Raw genomic sequence first — 23,736 nt, 5'->3', positions numbered from 1 at the left:
ACCTCCTACCCACCGCATGCTCCTCCTCCTAGCGCAAGCAGACAAATAAAGTCTTGCCCAGCTAGTTAACTTACAGTCTGCGAGTTTGCATGCAATTATCTCTCTTGTCTATGAAGCTTATGAACTTTCGAAATGAGTAAGTCCTTGCTTTGTGGAAATCTTCTGTGATTGTTCGTCAACGTGAAGTCACCTGGAACATTAACCCAGCATGCAAAGAACTACAATTATTAAGCTGCACTTTGGGATTGACCACTCCTTTTCTCTTTTTCACTAAAAGCTTCCTCTCAGGATGAGCGCCAACAACTCAAGCCTGGCTGATGAGGTAAAGCCCCTGCTCATTCTTCTTCTGGCGCTGGTTATCTTCTTCACGGTGATTGGGAACCTGCTGGTCATCCTGGCTATCGTTCGCACCCCTCTGCTCCACACAACCACCAACGTCTTCATCATCTCCCTGGCCTTTGCGGATCTCATCATGGGTTGTGTGGTCCAGCCTTTGAGCGTCAGCATGGTGGTGACTGGGAAATGGCTTTTAGGCAACACGTTCTGTGACTTGTGGACGTCTGTGGATGTGCTTTGCGTCACGGCCAGCATAGAGACGTTGTGCGTCATCGCCGTTGAGCGCTATGTTGCGATTACAAGACCTTTTAAGCATCAGATCCTCCTTGGGAAACGCAAAGCTGGCTATATCGTCTGCACGGTGTGGATGGTGGCAGCCCTAGTGTCCTTCGTGCCAATCATGAACCATTATTCTCGTGCAGATGGTGACAATGCAACTAAATGTTACAACAATTCAGAATGCTGTGACTTCATTACAAACCCAACCTATGCCATCTTCTCCTCGGTGGTGTCCTTTTACGTGCCCCTCGTTATAATGGTGTTTGTGTACGGGAAGGTGTTCATCATTGCGACCAGACAGTTGAAACTCATCGATAAGGATAGACTACGCTTTCTGAGCACATGCACTGAAGACTCTTGCGAAAATCCAGGTGAAACAGTGCGTCATTTGAGTCGGAGGTCAACGAGGCATGTCGTGACAGAACACAAGGCGCTCAAGACGCTGGGGATTATTATGGGCATCTTCATTCTTTGTTGGCTGCCCTTCTTTTTATTCAATATCATCAAGGTTTTTAGTCCTAAAGTGCTGTCGCAGGAAGTGTTCTTCCGGTTGAACTGGCTCGGCTACGCAAATTCGGGCCTGAACCCAATCATCTACTGCCACAGTCCCGAATACCGTACTGCCTTCCTCAATCTTCTAGGGTGCAAAAAACTCATGCGTTTAAATCGCGACACAATGCACAAACATCTGTGGACACTCAGGTCATGCATCCACAGCAACGGTTCTGCAAAAATGGATCGATTCGGTCACGAAGATCCATCTGCAAAGGGTGGGAACGTTTGCTCTGATACGTGTACAGTTTTTAAAGAAGAGGAGGTGGAAATGCAGCCTCACAATGACTCAAATGCGACGAGCATCAATGTAGCAGAGATGTTGAAGGTAAGAAAGTGTTTGATGCGAACGATGCCTCAAACATTGCAAGTTGGTGAGGTGTGGTGTGTTATTGTTTATCTAACTGATTGTATTTTCACCTTAATGATGATCAAATAGTTAAAAAAAAAAACACTGAAACCACCAAGAAGCTCTATAACCACATGCTAAAAAGCATCTTAGAAACCATTCACAACACCCAAGCACTGAGTTGTGAGGCAGCACTCAAATTTTCTTAAAAAAATCCTTCACATTTCCCTCATTTCATACAATATAAAAATCAGCTATACACTACCATTCAAAAGCTTTTGAACAGTAAGATTTTTTTTAATGTTTTTAAATAAGTCTCTTCTGCTCACCAAACCTGCGTTTATTAGATCCAAAGTACAGCAAAAACAGTACAATTTTGAAATATTTTTACTATTTAAAATAAATGGTTAAAATCAATTATTACTCTTCACACGATACTTCAGAAATCATTCTAATATTTTGATTTGCTGCTTAAAAAAACATTATCTTTATTAACTTTATTATTATTATTATTATTATTATTATTATTATAATTATGTTGAAAACAGCTGAGCAGATTTTTTTCAGGTTTCTTTGATGAATAGAAAGCTCAGAAGAACAGCATTTATCTGAAATAGAAATCTTTTTTAGCAATATAAATGTCTTTATCATCACTTCTGATCAATTTAAAGCATCCTTGCTAAATAAAATGCAGATTTTTGGCTTTTTCTTTTCATCAAAGAATCCTGAAACTGTACTTAACTGTTTTAAATAATAATAATACTAATAATAAATTGTTTCTAGAACAAAGAATCTGCATATTAGAATGATTTCTTTAGGATCACGTGACACTGAGAGCTGGAGTAATGATGCTGATTCAGCTTTGATCACAGGAATAAATTACATTTTAAAACATATTCAAATAGAAAACAGGTATTTTAAATTTTAAAAAATATTTTAAAATGTTACTGTTTTTTTCTGTACTTCAGATCAAATAACTGCCTTGGTGAGCAGAAGAGACTTCTTTAAAAAACATTAAAAGATCTTACTTTTCAAAACCATTTGACAGGTACACTCTTAAAAATAAAGGTTATTTATTGGCATCAATGGTTCTATGAAGAACTTTGAACATCCATGGAAGCTTTCACATGCAGAAAAGATTCTTTATAGTTGAAAAAGGTTCTTTAGATTTTTAAAATGTTCTTCAAAATGGTTCTCTAGGAAGTGTTCACTGAAAGGTTCTTTGGGGAACCACAAATGCTTCCTCTATGGCATCACTGCAAAGCACTGATTGGTAATCATTGGTTCACGGCTGAAGTTTTTCCTTGGGATCCATGGACCACAGTTTGAAAACCTCTGATTTAATTTTTTCCAGATAATTTTTTGACACTACACAAAATAAAGGTTCCATAAGGATGTGTTTGCAGTGATTCAATAGAAGAACCATTTTTGGTTCCCCAAAGAATCTTTCAGTAAACAACTTCTAAAAGAACCATTTTGATTAATCTAAAAAAACCTATAAAGGACCTTTTCTGCATTTGAAAGGTTCCATGGATGTTCAAGGTTCTTAATAGAACCAACCTTTATTTTTAAGAGCGTATTGTTTTCTTAGAGGTTCTTTACAGCAGAATTAATTTGTGTTTGCCCCTGATTATCTCTAAAGCTGCTTTGAAACTCTGAATTGTATAAAGCACTATAAATAAAGGTGATTTAACGGATGCTTTTATCCAGAGCGAGGAACATTGCAAGTAATTGATCATAAGAGCCAACAATATATGCAGTACACAACACCACATTTCAAGCTAATGCAAAAAAACAAAAAAAGAAAAAGAGAGAAAGTGTTATGTTGTGGTTATAGTGAAGTGTTTGCATTTCCTTGAGATCACTTAGACCAATTAGTATATGATCATTGATTTTTAAAGTACTTAGATGATAAGAAAGACAAAAAGGTCTAACAATCAGGATTACCTCTGAGAAAGCCACATATAAGAAACTCCCACGCCTACCATTTCCATGTGGGTGTGAATGCGGTTAGACAGCTTATCACCATCACATTCATTCTGAAGAGTTTCAGTGTCTCACTGAACTTCCTGTTTGATGAATGGCATTTACCCAACACAGGCACTAATACCTTTCACTCAAACAAATAAGATTAATGTAATTAAAATTACATTTTAATTATTATTATTTAAAAAAAAAATCTACATTTAATTAAAAATCTAAATTCAATGGTTGCATTCAGTCCTATTTCGAAATGAGCAAAACATAATAAAAATATTAAGTAAAATTAAAAGCTAAAATTAAATCTGATGATACAAAATTTAAACAATTCAAAAAATAATAATCATTGTTTTTAAATCTATGGTCACGTTTAGTCAAATTAGAAATGAACAAAACATAATAATAATAATAATAATATTAAGTGAAATAAAAAGATTTAAAAAAAAAGAATAAAATAAAACTAAATAAAATAAAAAGCAGATTAAACACCTTTTCTGTGTACCATTATCCTTAATGTGTACCATTATTCTGGAGTACAGGAAGTGATGATTACACAAAAGTACCTGTTCCTCTCCATCAGAGAACCAGAGGAGCGACCTTGCCATTTAACCACATGCAGTGCTCGATTACACTGTAATTTTGTCCTGATGTGTCCCATTTTGCATTTTATTCCTATCTTGATCTATGAGAGAGCTAAAGTGAGATTAAACCTCTTATCCTTTACCTCATCTTTTAAAATACTTTGGGGTGATATCAGACCCTCAAGTTTGATTAGCATCACACAACCAATCAATTCAACAAGCTTCTCAAGTGGCTGAAATGAGTTGCCAGAGATGTTCTAAAGTGCGTTTTGTGAATGTGTGTGTGTGCATGTGTGAATACTTAAGGGTGGGAAACCCAGAGGTCTTATTAGTTCATTACCTCATTAGTGTGGAGATAATAATAGGAGATTAGAGTGAGAACTGCACCGTGACAGTGTTTTATGATTTTAGAGAGGCCTTGAGTTCAGGCTTACAATGATGAGCTCACACTAGATACGTGTTGTATTTGATTATCACTTAACCATGTTTATCTTGTGTGCATCAAAGCGTTTGGTTATTTAAAAAAAAAAAGAAGAACTGACAGTTACTACGTTCCCAGATGAGTTCAAATTTTTTTGAATTGACTCGCATGGCTTAATATAATGTAAATGATGTCTCTCACTAAAAATATGAACTAGAAAACCTATGAAAGACTTGCATTATTTGAAAAATCCACATCGTTTTATACATATTTTGGACAATGGGGGCGTTATTATTTTGATGATGTGAAATGGTTGCACTCTGTGAACTACTGATGCTACCTGTTGCTATTTTTACTGCAACAATTGGAAAATGAAATACTGATATAATGACCACAGCTACTGAAAGAGCTTACAGGTGCAGATGGATATAAGCGTAGGTTTAAACCAAACGCCGTACCATTGATTTCACCACACCAGGAGTCTAAATGCACCCGTATATCAAGTGAAATCAGCGCTGAGAAACTCCTTCAGTGGCTGCGGTGTCATGACAAGCGTCGCATGTTTACATCCTGCCAGGGTGGCATCTAGCGTTTCTTGTTTCTGCCGCTTGTAAGCTCTTTTAGTAGCTGTGGTCTACTAAAAGCCTCAAAGGAATCAGGGCTGAAGTGGAAAGAACAAAGACGTGGGTCTTCAGGAAGTTTTATTCCTTCACAAGCATCTTCACATTCTTTTCTTCCCTTCATATCGCTAGGAAAGCAGTGAAGACTTACATCGCTTCTCTAATTGCCCTTCGACTGAAAATTACAACCAAAAGCCACACAATGTGGAATTTGTGTCAGTATTTTATTTTCCGAGTATTGTTGTGGTAAAAAAATAGTAAAAGATAATGTCAAGTGCAACCATTTGATGCAATCAAAATACTGGTATCCCCCATAGTCTAATATATGTATAAAATAATGTGGATTTTTTAAAATAACGTAAATCTTTCATAGATTTTCTACATATTTTAGTAAGAGACATCATTTATGTTCTATTAAGCCATTCAAGTCTTAATACCTGAGGTTCCTGTATTTCTGCTCAAATAAATGCAGCCGTGGTATTCATATGCACACAGTTGAGGTCAAAAGTTTACACCCCCCTTTCAGAATCTGCAAAATGTTAAAGGTTGTATCAGCGATTTCTAGCCTGAAACATAAAGTGTAAAATTCAGCTTATCTTTCATCACGATCCGCTCGCTGCCTGCCCCATAAATTGTCTGTGAAAAAACCGCGTCTCTCTGGTCAGCCTAGGGTCCGAGATATGCCAAAAAAACAATCGGCACTACCAACCTTTCCACAGCAAAAACAAACATTGTTCCAACCAATCAGCGTCAGGGGTTTGGTGTTGGTGGACTTTCGCTCCGCCTCCCTCACATCCCTGCACCAGTAGGAAAGTCCACAACACGAACCCCCTGACGCTGATTGGTTGGAACACGGTTTGTTTATCTGTGGTTATTGTTGATAGCGCTGATTGTTTTTTTTGGCATATCTCGGACCCTAGGCTGACCAGAGAGACGCGGTTTTTTCACAGACAATTTATGGGGCAGGCAGCGAGCGGATCGTGAATAAAGGTCAGCTGAATTTGACACTTTATGTTTTAGGCTAGAAATCGCTGATACAACCTTTAACATTGGGATCATACAAAATGCATGTTATTGTTTATTTAGCACTGACCTGAATAAGATTTCACACAAAAGATGTCTACATATAGTCCATAAGAGAAAATAATCCTTGAATTTATAAAAATTACCCTGTCAAAAGTTTACATCCCCTTGATTTGTTGTTACCTGAATGATCCACCGCTGTGTTTTTTTGTTTAGTGTTCATGAGTCCCTTGTTTGTCCTGAACAGTTAAACTCCCCGCTGTTCTTCAGAAAAATCTTTCAGTTCCCACAATTATTTTGGTTTTTGTGTATTTGAACCCTTTTCAACAATGACTGTATGATTTTGAGATCCATCTTTTCACACTGAGGACAACTGAGGGACAACTATTACATTAGGATCAAACACTCACTGATGCTCCAGAAGGAAAAAACGATGCATTAAGAGCCTAAGATCAGGACTTATTTTGTCTTCTTGGAAACATTTAACTTTCTTCTGTAGCCTATGAAAGGCAGCACTAAATGGAAAAATGATATTTAGGCATAATAGGAAAAATTTACACATCTCCATTCTGTTCAAAACTTTTCACCCCCAGCTTAAAATGCATAGTTTTTTCTTCTGGAGCATCAGTGAGAATGTGAACCTTCTGTAATAGTTGAGTCCCTCACTTACCTACAGTGTGAAAAGATGGATCTCAAAATCATACAGTCACTGTCAGAAAGAGTTCAAATGAACAAAAATGCGGAAAAACCCCAAAGAATCTGTGGGACCTGAAGGGTTTTCTGAAGAACAGCAGGCAGTTTAACTGTCCTGGACAAACAAGGAACTTATGAACAACTAGCACTAAACAAAAAAACACAGCTGTGGATCATTCAGGTGACAACACAGTATTAAGAATCAACTTATTGAACTACTATTTTCGTTTGTGGACTATATGTATACGTCTTTATGTGAAATATCATATTCAGGTCGGTACTAAATAAAAAACAACATGCATTTTGTATGATCTGTCTTATTATGGTCAAATAATTTGCATTCAGAAGATTCTACAAGTTGTATATAAAGTTGTCTTCAATTGTATATACAAAATGATATATTTGATAACATTTTTTCATCCACCAAGCAAAAAGTCTAATCACGTAAAAAGAAATATCACACCTCCAACTTCATATCTATCATTTATGTCTGTTTAAATGCCTAATGCTGGGAATAGCTTAGCAAGCACTCCTAATTAAAATAAGCGAAACACTAAGTGAGCAGTTCAGTACACCCAGCGAAGAATCTGGCATAATACTTCTGGTCTGGATGAGAATTATGTTTCAGTGTGTGGTTGTTTCAATCAAGTCCATGCATCTCATGCCAGAGGGGATTAGACACTGTAGTGTACGTGAATCGCATGTACTAATGATGACTGAAAAGAACACTTTGAGACACTGCAGACGCAAACACATCTGAGAAAGATTTCAGCATAATCCCTCTGATGTCACTCAAGATGTCCGATGATAGAAAAATACATATTTTGCGTAAACAAGGCATGATACATGTACCAGAGCACACAGAAACAAGCACTAACTGTCTGTTCTTTTCCAGTTCAAATGTCTAATGATTTCATAATTGTTTTCCTCCCACAGGGCCACTGAGGATGGGAAACAGATCATATGCTTTTCAAGAGAATTAACTGTACTCATCATGCTTTTCAACTGGACCTTGATTGTATTACATTCAAACCATGTGCACAGGGAAAACATCCAAATCCTTCGGTAAAGAAGCAAAGCAGAAATATGATATCGAGAACAAGCCGTGACATAAAAATGATCACGCAGTGACAGTTTTTTGAACTTTAAACAGAATGAAATTGGAAATTGAAGTCCTGCCAGCAAACCATCAAAAACAAATCTGTTGTGTGGTCAACGTTTTTCCCCCTTTTTACAGTTCAGTCACAACCCTGAAATAACTTGGAATGCATAATGCATATGGTCAATGTCCAAAACAGGAGTTAAAATGGCCTTTGGTGAAATGTCCATTGGCTGGGAACATTATTACAAACCTAATTATGCAATAGCACATGCACAACAGTAATGTCTGTACTGTTGTCTTTCTAGTTGGTTCACATATTTTCTTTATTAATGCAAATAGCTCCAAAAAGTACAGAATCTTGTTTCTGGCATTAGATAAAAATGGTGATTGTGATATTCTGTCTCTCAGTTCTGTGAAATATAGTCTCAGAATTACTAGATATAAACTCACACTGACATTAAAAATTGAAATATGAAATTAAAATAAAAATCATTTAGACTTTTCTTCTCAGAATTTTGAGTTTCTCTGAATTTCTAATTTATATCTCGCAATTGCGAGTTTATATCTCAGAATTCTGCAATTCTGAGCAAAAATATCTAAATTATGAGATGAAATATCAGAATTGTGGGAAAAATAGTCACAGAATAAAAATAAGAGTTAATTGCAACTTTTTATCTCGCAATTCTGGCTTTTTTTTCCGCAATTGCGGGTTTACATCTTGCAATTCTGACTTTATTTCTCAGAATTCTGAGTTTATATCTCGCAACTGCGAGTTTATATCTCCGAATTCTGACTTTATATCTTGCAATGCTACCCAAACATATCTGAACTGTGAGATGTAATATCAGAATTGTGAGAAAAATAGCCACAGAATAAAAAATTTAATTGCAACTTTTTATCTCACAATTCTGAGTTTACATCTTACGATTCCGACTTTCCTTCTCGGAATTTCTAGTTTATATCTCACAATTCTGAGAACAATGTCTGAATTATGGGATGTAATATCAGAATTGTGAGAAATATAGTCAGAATCACAAAATATGTACTGACTTTTTATGAACATTTCTGAGAATATATCTAGCAGTTTTCACTTTATTTCTCAGAATTCTGAGACTTTCGTCGTAATTGCGAGTTTAAGTCTTAAAATTCCATCTTTTCTTCACAGAAATTCAGTTTATATCTTGCAATTGCAAGTTTATATCTCACAATTCTGAGTCTGAATTATGAGATGTAATATCAGAAAAAAATTGTCAGAATGGTGACATTAAAAAGTCACAGTTATCTTTCTTATCCCGTGGCGGAAACAATCTTCCATAAAAAGGAAAAAAGCTCAATGTAAACTGTCTACTAGTAAACACCTCCAACCTTGTAATAAATCACCAGAATGCACACGTGCCAAAATGATTGGCCAAAAACAGTCTTTGTTTGTAAAATTACACTTTCATGGCTGGAAGGAAATAATTATTGTATTTTTCTTAATTCACCCACCATTACCACGTGTGCCAAAGCATTCATTTTTGGATGCTACACAACTCTGGAGTGGGTCAGCTTGATATTTCACTGGCCGTCTTGTGTCACACATCTGAGCATCTGTTAGATTTGAGCATACAGCCCAGTGCCAAAACTAATGCCTTATAAATATGCAATTTGTCTTGCAATCCCAAGTTTGCATCTCACAGTTAACTTTTCTCTCTGATTTCTGAGTTTATGGCTCACAATTTAGTTTTATTATGCCACAGAATCAAAAATGAAACATTTAAATTCAAGTTTATATCTCACAATTCTGACTTTATCTAGCAATTTTGAGTTTACAAATCTTTCAATTTCATCTTTTCTTCTCAGAGTTTCTAGATTATATCTCATAACTGCAAGTCTCACAATTCTGACTTTATATCTCGCAATTCTGAGAAAACAAAGTCTAAATTATGTCAGAATTGTGAAAAAAAAATAGTAAGAATAACAAATAGGAACTCAGACTCAGAACTTCTGACTTTTTTCTTGCAATTCCAAGTTTACATCTTGCATTTCTGCATTTAAATCTTGCAATTTTGACTTTATTTCTTAGAATTCTGCATTCACATCTTACAATAAAAATTTTTTCTCTGAATTCTGAGTTTATATTTTACAATTCTGCTTTTCCCACCACAGAATAAAAATTAAACTAACTGCAAGTTTATCTCATAATTCTGATTTTCGCAATTGCAACTTAACATTTTACAATTCCATCTTTTCTTCCCAAAATTCATAGTTTATATCTTGCAATTTCAAATGTATATCTCACAATTCTGAGAAAAAAGTCTGAATTATGGAATGCAATATCAAAATTGTAAGAAAAAAAATCAGAATCACAAAACAGGAACTCAAACTACTGACTTTTTTCTTGCAATTCCAAGTTTCCATCTTGCATTTCTGAGTTTAAATCATGCAATTCTCACTTTATTTCTCAGAATTCCGAGTTTACATCTCACAATTAACTTTTTGCTCTGAATTCTGAGTTAATCTCACGATTCTTTTTTTCTCACAACAGAAAAAAAATTTAAAAAGCTAATTGCAAGTTTATATCTCACAATTCCGACCTTTTATCGCAACTCTGAGTTTACATCTTACAATTTTGTCTTTTCTTCTCAGAATTTCTAGTTTGAATCTTGCAATTGTAAGCTTATATCTCACAATTCTGACTTTTTATATTAAAAAAACATCTGACTTGTGAGATGTAAAATCAGAATTGTGAGGAAAAATAGTCAGAATGACAAAATATGAACTCAGAATTCTGAGTTTATATCTCAATTAACTTTTTTTCTGAATACTGAATAGCTCACAATTGAGTTATGCCACTGAATAAAAAATAAACAATTTAATTGAAAGCTTACTGTATATCTCGCAATTCTGTGAAAAGAAAGTCTGAATTATGAGAGTTACAAGAAAAATAATCAGAATTATGAGATTAAAAAGTCACAATTATCTTTTTCATCCTGTGGCGGAAACAAGCTTCCATAAAAGAAAAAAACTAAATTCCTTAAAAAAAAAAATAAATAAAAAAAATAAAAATAAAAAATCCAAAATGATTGGCTGAAAACAGAATTTGTTTGTCCAAATTACACTTTCATGGCTGGAAGGAAATAATTATTGTAATTTTCCACAATTCACCCACCATCACCAGGTGTGGCAAAGCATTCATTTTTGGACGCTATACAACTCTGGAGTGGGTCAGCTTGATATTTCACTGGCTGTCTTGTGTCACACATCTGAGCATCTGTTAGATTTGAGCACTTCAACATCAAGCACACATAAATATGCAATTCTGGCCAAACAAATCATGACATTGAACGGTTGCGTGTCAGAGTGCTTGGTTTGGGATATTGGTGTTTTGATCAAATGTTAATGCATCATGGCATCAGTGCACTTGGCGGTGAGGACAAGCTAGCATTCATCTTCTGATCAGAGCACTCTGAGTTTCCTTTACTTGCTTCTTTGATCCTGACTGTCTGTAACTTTTATCCTTGTGAAAAAAACCTTGTCCAGAGAACTGAAACAGAATGAATAAATGCAAGCACTTCGTATTATATTTAAACAAATTCATCTACTACATGTTCAAAGTGCAGTCTTTTCAGAGAGAAATCTTGCAGGGCGATGAGAAAATATCTAATTTTGACCAACTAAACAAATATATGCTGTATCTTCATGCTTTCTGAATTCAAATCAATGCCTTTACAGGAGAACTGAGTCATTTTAATTGGTCTGGTCTCTCTGCTTGTCGTCGGCATGTCATGTGGAAAACATCAAATGTATTAGTTTGATGAAGCTCAACTTCACAACTATTCAAATGGTGGAAGCATTGTTATTAACTGCAATCACACAAAAGGTCAGAACATTGTGTGAAACCGCTGTTGAAGACTGTTGTTCTGACGAATTTGGAGACGAATACAAGCTTGATTCTTACACTGTCAATCAATATGAGGACCTGAAAAAAAAATAAACATCTGTCCTGCAAATTTTTTTTTTTTTTAATTAAGGAGATACATGCTATTGTTGTTTACTATAAACAAAAGCTGAAGGAACAGAGGATTTATTATTTGTTAAGTCCATTTTACTCATACTATTTATTATTTCATACATTTATGAAATGTTACAATACACGTATAGTGTTACAAAAGATTTCTATTTCACAAATGCTGTATTTTTGAACTTTCTATTCATTAAATAATCCTGAAAAAAGTATCATGGTTTCTACTAAAATATCAACTGTTTTAAACTCTGATAATATTAAGAAATGTTTCTTGAGCAGCAAAATCTGGATATCAGAATGATTCCTGAAAGATCATGTTGCCATCACAGGAATAAATAGCATTTTAAATACTTACATATTTGACAATATTTCTATTTTTACTGTATGAAGCTTTGGTGAGCACAACAGGCTTTTGAAAAACATAAATGAGATTTTTTTAGGTTTGAAGTGGTTTGATTTATACTACATTCATACTGTGTGCATTATGCATCTTTTTTTTGTATGCATTACTGTGTAAAATACACAATACAGTGTGCTTGCTATGACTTTCCATTTTTATGTGTTATGAAAGAACTGCAAGTAAAATCTATCAACTCTTTATTTGAATAATTTGATGAAGTGTTTTTTTTTTTAATTCCTTACTTTACAGAAATTCTGGTTAAAATGCAGAATTATACAATTGTAGAATAAAAATATAATAGAAAATTGTACAATGAGAGCCATTTCTCATACTTTTGGGAATTATTGGCAGTATACTGTGTACATGCTAACTGCTCAGTACGCAGAAAGCAGTACACTGTAAAAAAAAAAAAAAAAAAAAACTGGCAGCTATGGCTGGCAGAACTTTACTGTAAAAAAGGTAGCAACATTTGAGGTTTTACTGATTTAACTTAAATGCACATTTAAATATGGGAATTCTAGGAATGTCAGTTTATGGTTATTCAGTATAAATTATACATTTGTTTTTTTCTTCCAAAAACTGTATATTACCATAAACTTACATGTAATACCAATACAGTTTTTCACCATATATTGTAGGGGAACTTTTTAACCAATTAATAGGTTTTTACTGTAGCATTTTTACAGTTTTTTAACATTAAACACACTGTCATTTTTTACAGTGATATATTTTTACTCCATTCGCAATACAGCAGCGACTTGGATCTTTTCTTTTTTCCATCTGAAAATGTATGAGAAGAAACGGTGACATCTGTAAGCGTGTTTCCCTGAGAAACCTCCATGACTTTTTCCAAGTTGTCTTGAATTAATTTGTCATGCTCATGCATAATAATGTTTACATCCTTGAAATTTCAAAGCAAAATAGTTTATTATGAATGCACTCTACAAAGAAAGCCAAAAATATAGTTTTAGCATTAATCATGAGCTAGCATATGCTACTCCTCCAGCATCATACGACATTCCCTGACACGACTGCTATTAAAATAGGCCAAGTGTTAAATCACAAGAAAATACAAACAGCATAATAGATAGCAACAGCTTTCAAATCGTGCAGAGTCCATAACACCATCCCTCTAGATTAGTGTTGAGCAGGTACTGAATAAACCGCTTTTGACCACTAAAAACCAGCTAAAATCAGATGTACACCCACTTAACCAGGTGGAGAAACCAGCATGACCAGCTAAAACCAGCATAAGTTAACATTAACATTTCTGATATATGTTTGGATGTTTGTATAACAACTTCTAGTTAGTCCCCAACACTATTCAGCACTCAAATGAGAGGTCACAAATCCAGAAAACACTTTTGGTAACCTGTTCAGTGTTGGGGACTAACTAGAAGTTGTTACGCTACAGATATACTAAAATATATAAAAAATGTTAAAGGTCCACTGAAGTGCTTTGAAAAAGATGCAGCGTTTTTCTGTGTGTTGACGTAATTTAAACTGAAACAGTAAGACACCGTAAGAACCACTATTGGCTATTTTTAAAAGAGGCAGGACTGCTTGATATGTCCCGCCCCTTTTTAAAGGGCCAATAGCGGTTTGTTTATATCACAGCTTAACAGCCTATGGCAGCTACAATTTCGTCCATATCACTATAAAATATACCATTCTGTGTTAAATTCAAATAAGCACGTTTTATGGTCACTCATATCATCTGCTCTGTGCTATCATGTCTCTGGACATGTGAAACAGTGTGAAACCAGACTACACTACGTGCCATTTACCTCACAGAAAATAATAATGCTGCGTCTATTTAATTTATAGTGAAGGGGGCAGGACTCTTGGATTCTAGAGAGCATTTGATTGGACAGAAAGTTCGATGAGAAGCTGAAGTACAGGGTGATTTCATCAAAATCGTTGATCCATACTGGTGGAAGTGAGAGATTGTAAGTTTTGAATGCGTCTATCTTGTAAATGCGAATTTTGTCATTACTTTGAAACTAGCTTATAGATAACCTTAAAGGAACACTCCACTTTTTTTGGAAATAGGCTCATTCTCCAACTCCCCCCCGAGTTAATAAGTTGATTTTTACCGTTTTGAAATCCATTCAGCCGTTCTCCTGTTCTGGCGATATCACTTTTAGCATAGCTTAGCATAGATCATTGAATCCTATTAGACCAGTAGCATCGCGTTCAAAAATGACCAACGAGTTTCGATATTTGTCCTATTTAAAACTTGACTCTTCTGTAGTTATATCGTGTACTAAGACCGGTGGAAATGCAAAGCTGCGAGTTTCTAGGCTGATAAGATTAGGAACTACACTTCCATTCTGGCGTAATAGTCAAGGAAGTTTGCTGCCGTAATATGGCCGAAGCAGGCGGAGTATTATCAGAAATGAGTTTCCAGCTAGTTTATCATTTGCACATGTGCTGCGTGGTATTACTGCTCCTGCTTCGGCCATATTACGGCAGCAAACTTCATTGACTATTACGCCAGAATGGGAGTGTAGTTCCTAATCTTATCACCCTAGAAAATTGAAGCTTTGCATTCCCACCGGTCTTAGTACACGATATAACTACAAAAGAGTCAAGTTTTAAATAGGACAAATATCGAAACTCGTTGGTCATTTTTGAACGCGATGCTATTGGTCTAATAGGATTCAATGATCTATGCTAAGCTATGCTAAAAGTGATATCGCCAGAACAGGAGAACGGCTGAATGGATTTCAAAACGGTAAAAATCAACATATTAACTCGGGAGGAGTTGGAGAATGAGCCTATTTCCAAAAAAAGTGGAGTGTTCCTTTAAGGCTAACATATTCATACTAAAAGCTAAAAAACTTCAATTTTGATTTCATGGGGACTTTAAATGTTAGCTTATGCTGGTCTCCCAGCCTGGGGTGCGTTTCCCGTACAACGACATAACTCGCTGACTAACCTTCATAGTGCATTGTTGTGAAAACGAACTAGCAAGTCACGACTGTTTCCCAAACATGGTCGCATCTCCGTCGTTTGAACCACATTAGTTCAACAAGGTAGGGCCGTTGTTAATGACGTCACTGAGTAATAACGTCTGCTATTTAACTGATTAGAGATCTGTAAAATGCAGCTATATTGAACATAGCACATAATGACTAATTTACTATTTTCGTTCCCTGCCATTTCGCTTTATTTATTTGATGTTTGATTCATCACGGGTTCCCTCTTACGTCATACTCCGGGGTTCCCTGAGGCATTTGTGCACATGCGCACTACTCATAAACAACTCTTATAGAGGACGCACAAAAATACGTAGATTAAAATGCATTTATATTTAGATTAAATTGAGGATCTAGATTAAACTGCATATTAGCTTGCAAATTTGCCCAAGAACATAATTTATTAAGCCCACATGTCTTACTAACAAGAAACGATGCTTCTAACCACAGGTCGACAGTTGTAGTTCCAAAGACGCAAGTTTGCGACACTGTTTGCGAATGTTCGTTTGAACTATGGTTTCGGAAAACACCAAATCGTTGGACTATGTTGGTAACGACGGAACTTGCGATCATAGTTGGCTAACAATGCTTTTGGGAAACGCACCCCTGGTTAAGTTGGTGGTTAACTTATAGCTATAGAAAAAATATGTTCAATGACTACTCAAATTGTAAATTAAATTAAATAAATAAAACTAATTTGTGATGCTGGACCACAAAACATAAGGGTCATAAGGGTCAATTTTTCAAAACTGAGAATAAATAAGCTTTCTATTGATGTGCGGTTTGTTAGGATAGGACAACATTTGGCTGAGATCTGGAATCTGAGGGTGCAAAAAGAAAAAATCACTTTTAAAAGGTGCTATAGAATGGAAAACTGTGTTTAGCTTGGCATAGTTGAATAATAACAGTTCAGTACATGGACATGACATACCATGAGTCGCAAATACCATCGTTTCCTCCTTCTTATATAATTCTGGTGTTTGCGAAAGACCACCGAAAAATAGGTCAATTCCAACATAACACCGACTATTACGCAATAATCCCGATCGTTAATAGTTACGCCCCCAACATTTGCATCGCCCAATCATCAGTAACATCAGTACATCAGTAAAATAAGGCGAGCCACTGAAAGGACATGGTTAGCTTAATGCTAGCGGTAGCCTGTACATAAGATTTCACTTTCCACATAAACAGAGTAAGGAGAGATGACTGCGTTGATGATGGCGAATGATTTACAGATCCTGAGCATCACTAAAGCATCAAAACTTGTTTGGTAAGTTCTTCTTACGTTATACTACTTCGCTGCAGTATAACGTTATACAGAGCACATGCAATCACAGTAGAGAGAGTAAAATGTCGGCAGATACAACAAACTGCATATTAAAAGCGGCTAGAGTTAAATAAATAAAGTGGCCGTAATTAAATATATATTTCCTCCATGTGTTTCCTTACAGCTGTGTGAGAGCGAGCAGCTCTGTGAAACAGCCAATCAGAGCAGAACCCCCTTCATTAATATTCATGAAGCTTCCAAATAAGGCAATAACAGAGCATTTCATTCTAGGGACTAATCCTAGGGTTGTAAATGGAGAATTGTTGCTCTTTTCTATGCCATATACCTTCTATGTAGATGTCAGAGAACAATTTAAAATATTGTTTCAATGCATTCTATGGCACCTTTAAAATTCTGAGCGATGCATATTACTAATCAGAAATGAAGTTTTGATAAATTTATGGTAAAAAAAATTACAAAATAACTTCATGGAACATGATATTTATTTAATATCGTAATGATTTTTGGCATAAAAGAAAAAACGGTCATTTTGACCCATACAATGTATTTTTGACTATTGCTACAAATATATCTGTTCTACTTAAGACTGGGTTTGTGGTCACATTTGAGATTTAACCATATTTAAATCTGGTTCTTAGCTTAATTTAAGATGAACCCTATTTAGCATCCAACCATGGACATTTTGCAATGTTTCGAAGTGTCAGGTGATTTGGTCAGTTTGATACGAGCTCTGAAGCATTAATTGGGATATATATATAGATATATAGATATATATACAGACACACACACACACACATATTTATTCTTTTATTTATTTATTTTTAATAAATAAAAATACAAATACAAAAATTATAATGGGTGATTTGATTTAAATTATTTGATTTGAAGTGAGCCATTTGCAGCTGACAAATGTGACTTCTCACTCACTCTGCTATTATTTTATTATTGTGAGAATTGTTAATTATTGTTAGGAATTATTGTGAGAATTGTTCAACATGTCTATCAGCTTCACACCACATAAAAGCGACGCAGGCTCTTTTGCGTCATCTCAATGTGATCGGTTTATGTGATAGACAGGTGAGAAACTGACGATCGAAGCATAGGAAGTGATTATCGATTGATCAGAGCATCCTTTATTAAAAGAGCTTCCCATAAGTTATTTCACAATCACATTTAGTCTGAACTGAGATGATGTTTTAAAAGTAATCATAAAAGAGACGCCTGCTTCTCTTCCTCTCTTGTCACTAGTTATGTAGACTAATATTTGCTGTAGAGAGGATAAAAGCTTCCAGAAAATTATTCCTCTTTCTTTCTGTAAAATGTATAGAGAGAGAGAGAGAGACCAGGCCTAAAAGCCTGTATGCAGCAGAGGTCTGATTGCTCATGAGAACCAGCCTGCTCGTTCCAGCACAATGTTCCCTCATCAGAGTACTGCTCTCCTCATCAGTGATTCCTGCTGCTGATGTAACAGCTTGTGGAGCCGCTCGGCACGCACACAATATAATGTGCACTTACAGTCGGCCTATGAAAATCCTGAAGAGAATGTAGTCAACAATTTTCGAAAAACTAAATCTTAGTCTGTCTGTCTGTCTGTCTAATCACATTGCGAGAAATCCAAATATAGACTGGCTGTGTAATCCACATGACCGATTATTAAATTCATGATTCATTAATGCCCCCTTCAGGACAAAAATATGTAATAATTCTCCTCATCAGCTGTCATTAAATAGTTTAAATCAGGGGTTTTCAAACCTGTCCTGGAGCCTCCCCTGCCCTGCACATTTTGCTTGTCTCTCTCATCTAATACACCTGATTCAAATCATCAGCTCATTAGTAGAGACTGCAAGACCTGAATTGGGTGTGCCTAATAAGGGAGACATACAAAATGTGCAGGGCAGGGGAGGCTCCAGGACAGGTTTGAAAACCCCTGGTTTAAATCATTACATTATACAATGGAGATCAAAATTAGAGGACGACCTAAAATTTCCTAAATTTGATAGTCACTGCTTAGTCCTATTTGAAGTTTTCCTAACAGGATCTTTTTTTAAGCATTTGATAAACTAATTGTATTCTAAAGCACAGTATAAATAAAAGAGATATTTGAAAATGAACTTTGATTTAGAGAACACTTCAAGTTGTTGGTGTTAATCTGGCACCTGCTGCTAATTTCCTTAATAATATGACAAACCCTATTTAACTGGCATCATTCCTTCAATTTTCACTGAGATTGTAAGATGGCTGGCTTTTCTAAGGTGACTGAAAGCCTAGGACAGGAGGTTGTCCAGAAGAAGGCCAAAGGGATGAGCCTTTCAGCCACTGCAAGAGAGGTTGGTCATTCCAAATCTATGCCTTCTCGAATATTGCAGGTTTACAATGACACCAATTCATTTAAATCCTTCAAAAAGGCTGGTCATCCACAAAAAGACAAATACATGAGAAGACAGGATAATGCAGAGACTCTCAATGGGGAATTGGTTCAACACTGCAGCTGGAATTGCTTGCCAGTTTAATGCTGAACAGGGTAAGGATATGTCTTGCTAAACAAGCCTCTCATTGGCTGAAGAATCAAAAGGCTAAGTTCATCTTTGCTGAGAAGCAAGGTTGTGTGGAGAGAGGAGAACTGGTGCAGTTTACTTTAATGATGAGAGCAAGATTAATTTATTTGGGTCTGATGGGAAACATTTTGTTTTTGGCATCAAACTGAGGAAAGACTAAACCCAAAGTGCGTAAAGAAGTCAGTGAAAGGTGGAGAAGGAAGTGTCATAGACAGGGGCGCCGCTAAGGGGGGGAAAGCTCATATTTTGTCATAGGGCCCAAAATTGCGAGCGGAGCCCCTGGTCATAGATTGCAGGATGTTTTCTGCTGCATTTGGTTTGGGCCTCTTAGCTTCCTGGCATGGATTTGAAAATCTCCCTTGCCGACAAAGAAACCCATTACAGTTACAGTTGAGGTCAAAGGTTTACAATCTCATTTTAAAATCTGCAAAATGTTAATTATTTTACCAAAATGAGAGGGATCATACAAAATGCATGTTCTTTTTTTTCCTAGTACTGACCTGAATAAGATATTTCACATAAAAAATGTTTACATATAGTCCACAAGAGAAAATAATAATTGAATTTATAAAAATGATGCCGTTTAAAATTTTACACCCCCTTGATTCTTAATACTGTGTTGTTACCTGAAATGATCCACAGCTGTGTTTTTTGGTTCTTGTTGTTCAGTAATAGTTGCTTATGAGTGCCTTGTTTGTCCCGAACAGGTAAACTGTCTGCTGTTCTTCAGAAAAATCTTTCAGGTCCCAGAAATTCTTTGGTTTTCCAGCATTTTTGTATATTTGAACCCTTTCCAACAATGGCTGAATGATTTTGAGATCCATCTTGTAAACACTGAGGACAACTAAGGGACTCATATGCAACTATTACAGAAGGTTCAAACGCTCACTGACGCTGAGAAAGGAAAAACCATGCATGGAGAACCAGGGGTGAAAACTTTTTGAATTTGAGAATCAGGGTAAATTTAACTTTTTTTTCTGGGAAACATGTAACTATCTTCTGTAGCTTCTGAAGGGCAGTACTAAATGAAAACATATGAAAAAAATAAGAAAAATGTACACATCTCCATTCTGTTCAAAAGTTTTTAACCCCAGGCTCTAAATGCACAGTTTTTCCTTCTGGAGCATCAGTGAGCGTTTGAACCTTCTGCAATAGTTGCATAAGAGTACCTCAGTTTTCCTCAGTGTAAAAAGATGGATCTCAAAATCATACAGTCATTGCTGGAAAGGGTTCAACTACACAAAAATACTGGAAAACCAAAGAATTTGTGGGACTTGAAGGATTTTTCTGAAGAACAGCTGGCAGTTTAATTGTTCAGAACAAACAAGGGACTCATGAAAAAAAAAAAACTATCTAAACATAGCTGTGGATCATCCAGATGCAAACTTTTAAACAAGATCATTTTTCAACTATTGTGTTCTTTATGTAATGGACTATATAAATAGCATTTTGCATATTCTGAAAGGGGGACGTAAACGTTTGACCTCAACTGTACTGATCTTATTTTGATCTCCACTGTACATACATTTAGAGAGAGAGATTGGGTGAACAATTTCTGTAAATCCATAACCAACAACAACCACTTAAAATAAAAAACTCAATACTTCTACATCTTCAGCAGAGACAGATATAGAGCACAGATGGCACCTCCTTCTCTAAACCTGCATTGAATTCAGTCAATATCATTTCATTTGCTATTTTTGCATACGTGTGCTTCTTTCATTGACGTGTGTGTTCTTCAAATAACGCTCATGCCTACTGCAATACAAAGACATGGGAGGATAACAAGCACAGCTGCGGCACAAGTCGTGCAGGTTCATCAGTAAACCAGATGAGAGAGTTCGAATGAGGAGCCCTCATAGCACTTTTCTCATTGTCACTCCAATGCACCTTCAGATCATCCATTCAGACTCCTCCGGAATAAAGGAACAAGCGGGAGCTGAGATGAATGATGTATGTGGAAAGAAGGAGGGAGACACTTTTTTTGCCTCCAGGCAGCATCTGTTGTTATGATGGGTCAATATTAACTGCATTCTCTACCTCTAAACTATATATACACTAAATCATAAAGTAAATGAATGCTCAGAAATAAATAAATGAAAGGCTTTTAAGTCTTTGTCGGCAGTGTAGCCTATATACGATTTGACATTTTCGTAAACACTTTGCTGAAGCATATCAATTTGGCCTAATAATAGTGCTTAAAGAGAAAAATTGTGTTTTTATCTACAATTACAGTAGCTTTAATGGAGTGCAGATATTCTAGACTCCATTTTAGCTCTAATATTGCATTATAAGGCTAGAGTGTGAACCCATATTACCCAGGGGACAGTGCTATAACCTTCAAACATTCCTGTGAGCGCCTGGTTGCAATTTAATGAAAGGGCCAATGGGGAAAGATCGTGCCATCAATATATTTCAGCTTATTTATCTTTTAGAATCCTTAACCTTTTCACATCAAAATCCACCAAGCTATCGGTTTCAAAATGTTTTCTATCTCTATTTGTGCATATTTCTCTCATAATTCAGACGAGACCGCTTTTTCAGTAAGATGGCTAGAGGACTCATATTTTAGCCAGAAGTGATTATTTGGGGTTCAAGCATATAGCACTGAAACCCTATTGTAACTGTTAGAACGACCAAGGATCAGAAATCTCCACATTAAAACTGTTTGTGCAGATCAAACCGTAAGTCGTAGACACTTGAAACTTGGAGGAATGGTGGTACTCACACCGTCTACAACGTTACCAAGGCTTGCCCCAATCAGCCTGACGGGGTGCTACAGCGATCAAAAGTATGATATCGCTCATAACTCCTAAACCGTCAGTCGCAGGCTCAAGTGTCGTTGAAATCCTTGGCTCATGCCGGACAAAATGGACTAGGATTCGGTCGTGAGCCTTGCCGAAATTTTCGGGTATTTAGGATTTTTCGAAAAACCTACTTTTGCGAACTAGTTCTAGTTCCCTTCCGAGGGAACTCTCACCGCGTCCCCTAGGGGTCGCTATTGGGGAACGCTGCAGCGTGACTCGTGTCTGAAGAATGCATAGAAAAACTCCATGAAATGGCCGGCGACAGCGTATGACGTCACTGCGGCGCGCACGTCGCTGCTGGTACGTCACTACCGGGCGACACAGTATAAAGAGTCGCCGAAGTAAACATACAGCCTCTTCGCTGTCTTCAGCTTTCTCTTTGTCTAGGAGTGCATATTCTCTCACCGGAGGCCTGCTTGTGACGTGTGTGGTAATCTGATACCCGCACTTTCACACCGCCCGAGCTGTGAGGGGAGAACGCAAGCAAGATTACCTCTTGAGAGAGTAGAATGCGATCGGTGCATTCATTGCTTGTTTGTAACGAGAGGCACGCTCTCATACCCACTTGCTACGACTCTCTGCTACGTGGGTGTGGTAAATTACAGCTCGTTCAGCTCCCGAGGGACTAATGGGCTTATCGCGAAAACGCAGTACGCAAAGGAGGGAGGTGAGTTTCTCTGTTCCTCATTTTGCATGAGTGTGTTTGCCTCTCGCGGCATTAACAGACGCATTCGCGGCGTCGCCAGCGGCTCCTTGCTCGTTTTATTCCCGAGGGAATTTGGCGTCTGGGCGGAGTTTGTTTAGCTCCCGCGGGAGCCGAATATGTGCTGCGCGTCGCGATTGTGGAGTTAATTTACTGCCATAAAATATGTATGTGCATGTATATGTATATACATATGCATGTTATATATGCGTATATGTGTACATATAAAGGGGAGAGATTTCCTAGACTAGTTCGACCATGATTATGCAGATCATGGCAGAACAGTCTTATTAACTACAGCTGTCTGAGGCTAGCTGTATGTTAACTCTTCCTACTTAGGGCTGGAGGCTTTCAGTCAGTTTTTACCTCTGGTAGTCCTTCCTACACATACAGATATCTGCGGATATCTGTGTGTGGGCTTACTGATTACTTTTTGTTTGGAAACATAAAAGTAGTTCTTTTAAGCTCTTGCCTAGATGGTGCTGTCTCCCCTGCTAGGGTTTAAATAGACAGCCCACTCTGCTGGTTTGGGCTGTTTTCAGGAGGACTAACCGGAGGTCTTTCACTGATCTGTTAGTTTTTTCCAGGTTTATTGGCTTTTCTGGATTTACGTGATTTGGGCTAGGTAGATCACTGCCTTTGAGTCCTTCACTCCATGAAGGCCCAGGTCCGAGCACTACAACATGAGCTCCCTGCACGCAGCGGTTCTTATGTCCCATAAGAACCTCCATTAACCGATGGTCTGGATTTTAACTCCTTAAACAGGTTTTGTTTAAGTTGGAGTTAAATGCAGGTCACTCATTGGGTGAGTACGATCCATATTTTTCTTTTAATAAAGAAAAGGAACGTAATACTGTCTCAGGCCTGTGTGTTGTGTTTTTGCTTTTCAGAGAAAAACATGATGAGTTCATGGCGGATGCTCCCCCTCTGATCCTACGGGTTATGGTTATGTCAGTGTTCGTCCTATCCACGCCACAGGTCGTGCGGTAAACCACCCTCTCAGCATATGTTAGACATAGGACTTAGGTCCTCTTCAAGGTAAGCTCCCTAAGTTTCC

The 23,736-nt window shown here is 36.7% G+C and overlaps 1 protein-coding gene across 1 annotated transcript; it reads left to right on the top strand.

Moving 5' to 3' along the window:
* The first annotated feature begins 289 nt into the window (after positions 1 to 289).
* adrb3b (adrenoceptor beta 3b) lies at positions 290 to 21,182 on the top strand. The gene is made up of 2 exons (XM_073829197.1): positions 290 to 1,495; positions 21,066 to 21,182. The coding sequence occupies exons 1-2, from the start codon at positions 290 to 292 to the stop codon at positions 21,180 to 21,182; spliced, it is 1,323 nt and encodes a 440-aa protein (XP_073685298.1).
* Positions 21,183 to 23,736: the final 2,554 nt, after the last annotated feature.

The sequence above is a fragment of the Garra rufa genome, chromosome 23 (genome assembly GCF_049309525.1).
Source record: "Garra rufa chromosome 23, GarRuf1.0, whole genome shotgun sequence".
Taxonomy (NCBI): Eukaryota; Metazoa; Chordata; class Actinopteri; order Cypriniformes; family Cyprinidae; genus Garra; species Garra rufa.
Note: the sequence above shows the minus strand (reverse complement) of the source record. Positions and strands in the feature narration are given on the sequence as shown.

Bases quoted from the DNA above. Each gene is read 5' to 3' on its own strand.
- adrb3b (XM_073829197.1), top strand. From the start codon at position 290: ATGAGCGCCAACAACTCAAGCCTGGCTGATGAGGTAAAGCCCCTGCTC. The intron at 1,496-21,065 runs GTAAGAAAGTGT...ATGCACCTTCAG, and splicing joins ATGTAGCAGAGATGTTGAAG to ATCATCCATTCAGACTCCTC.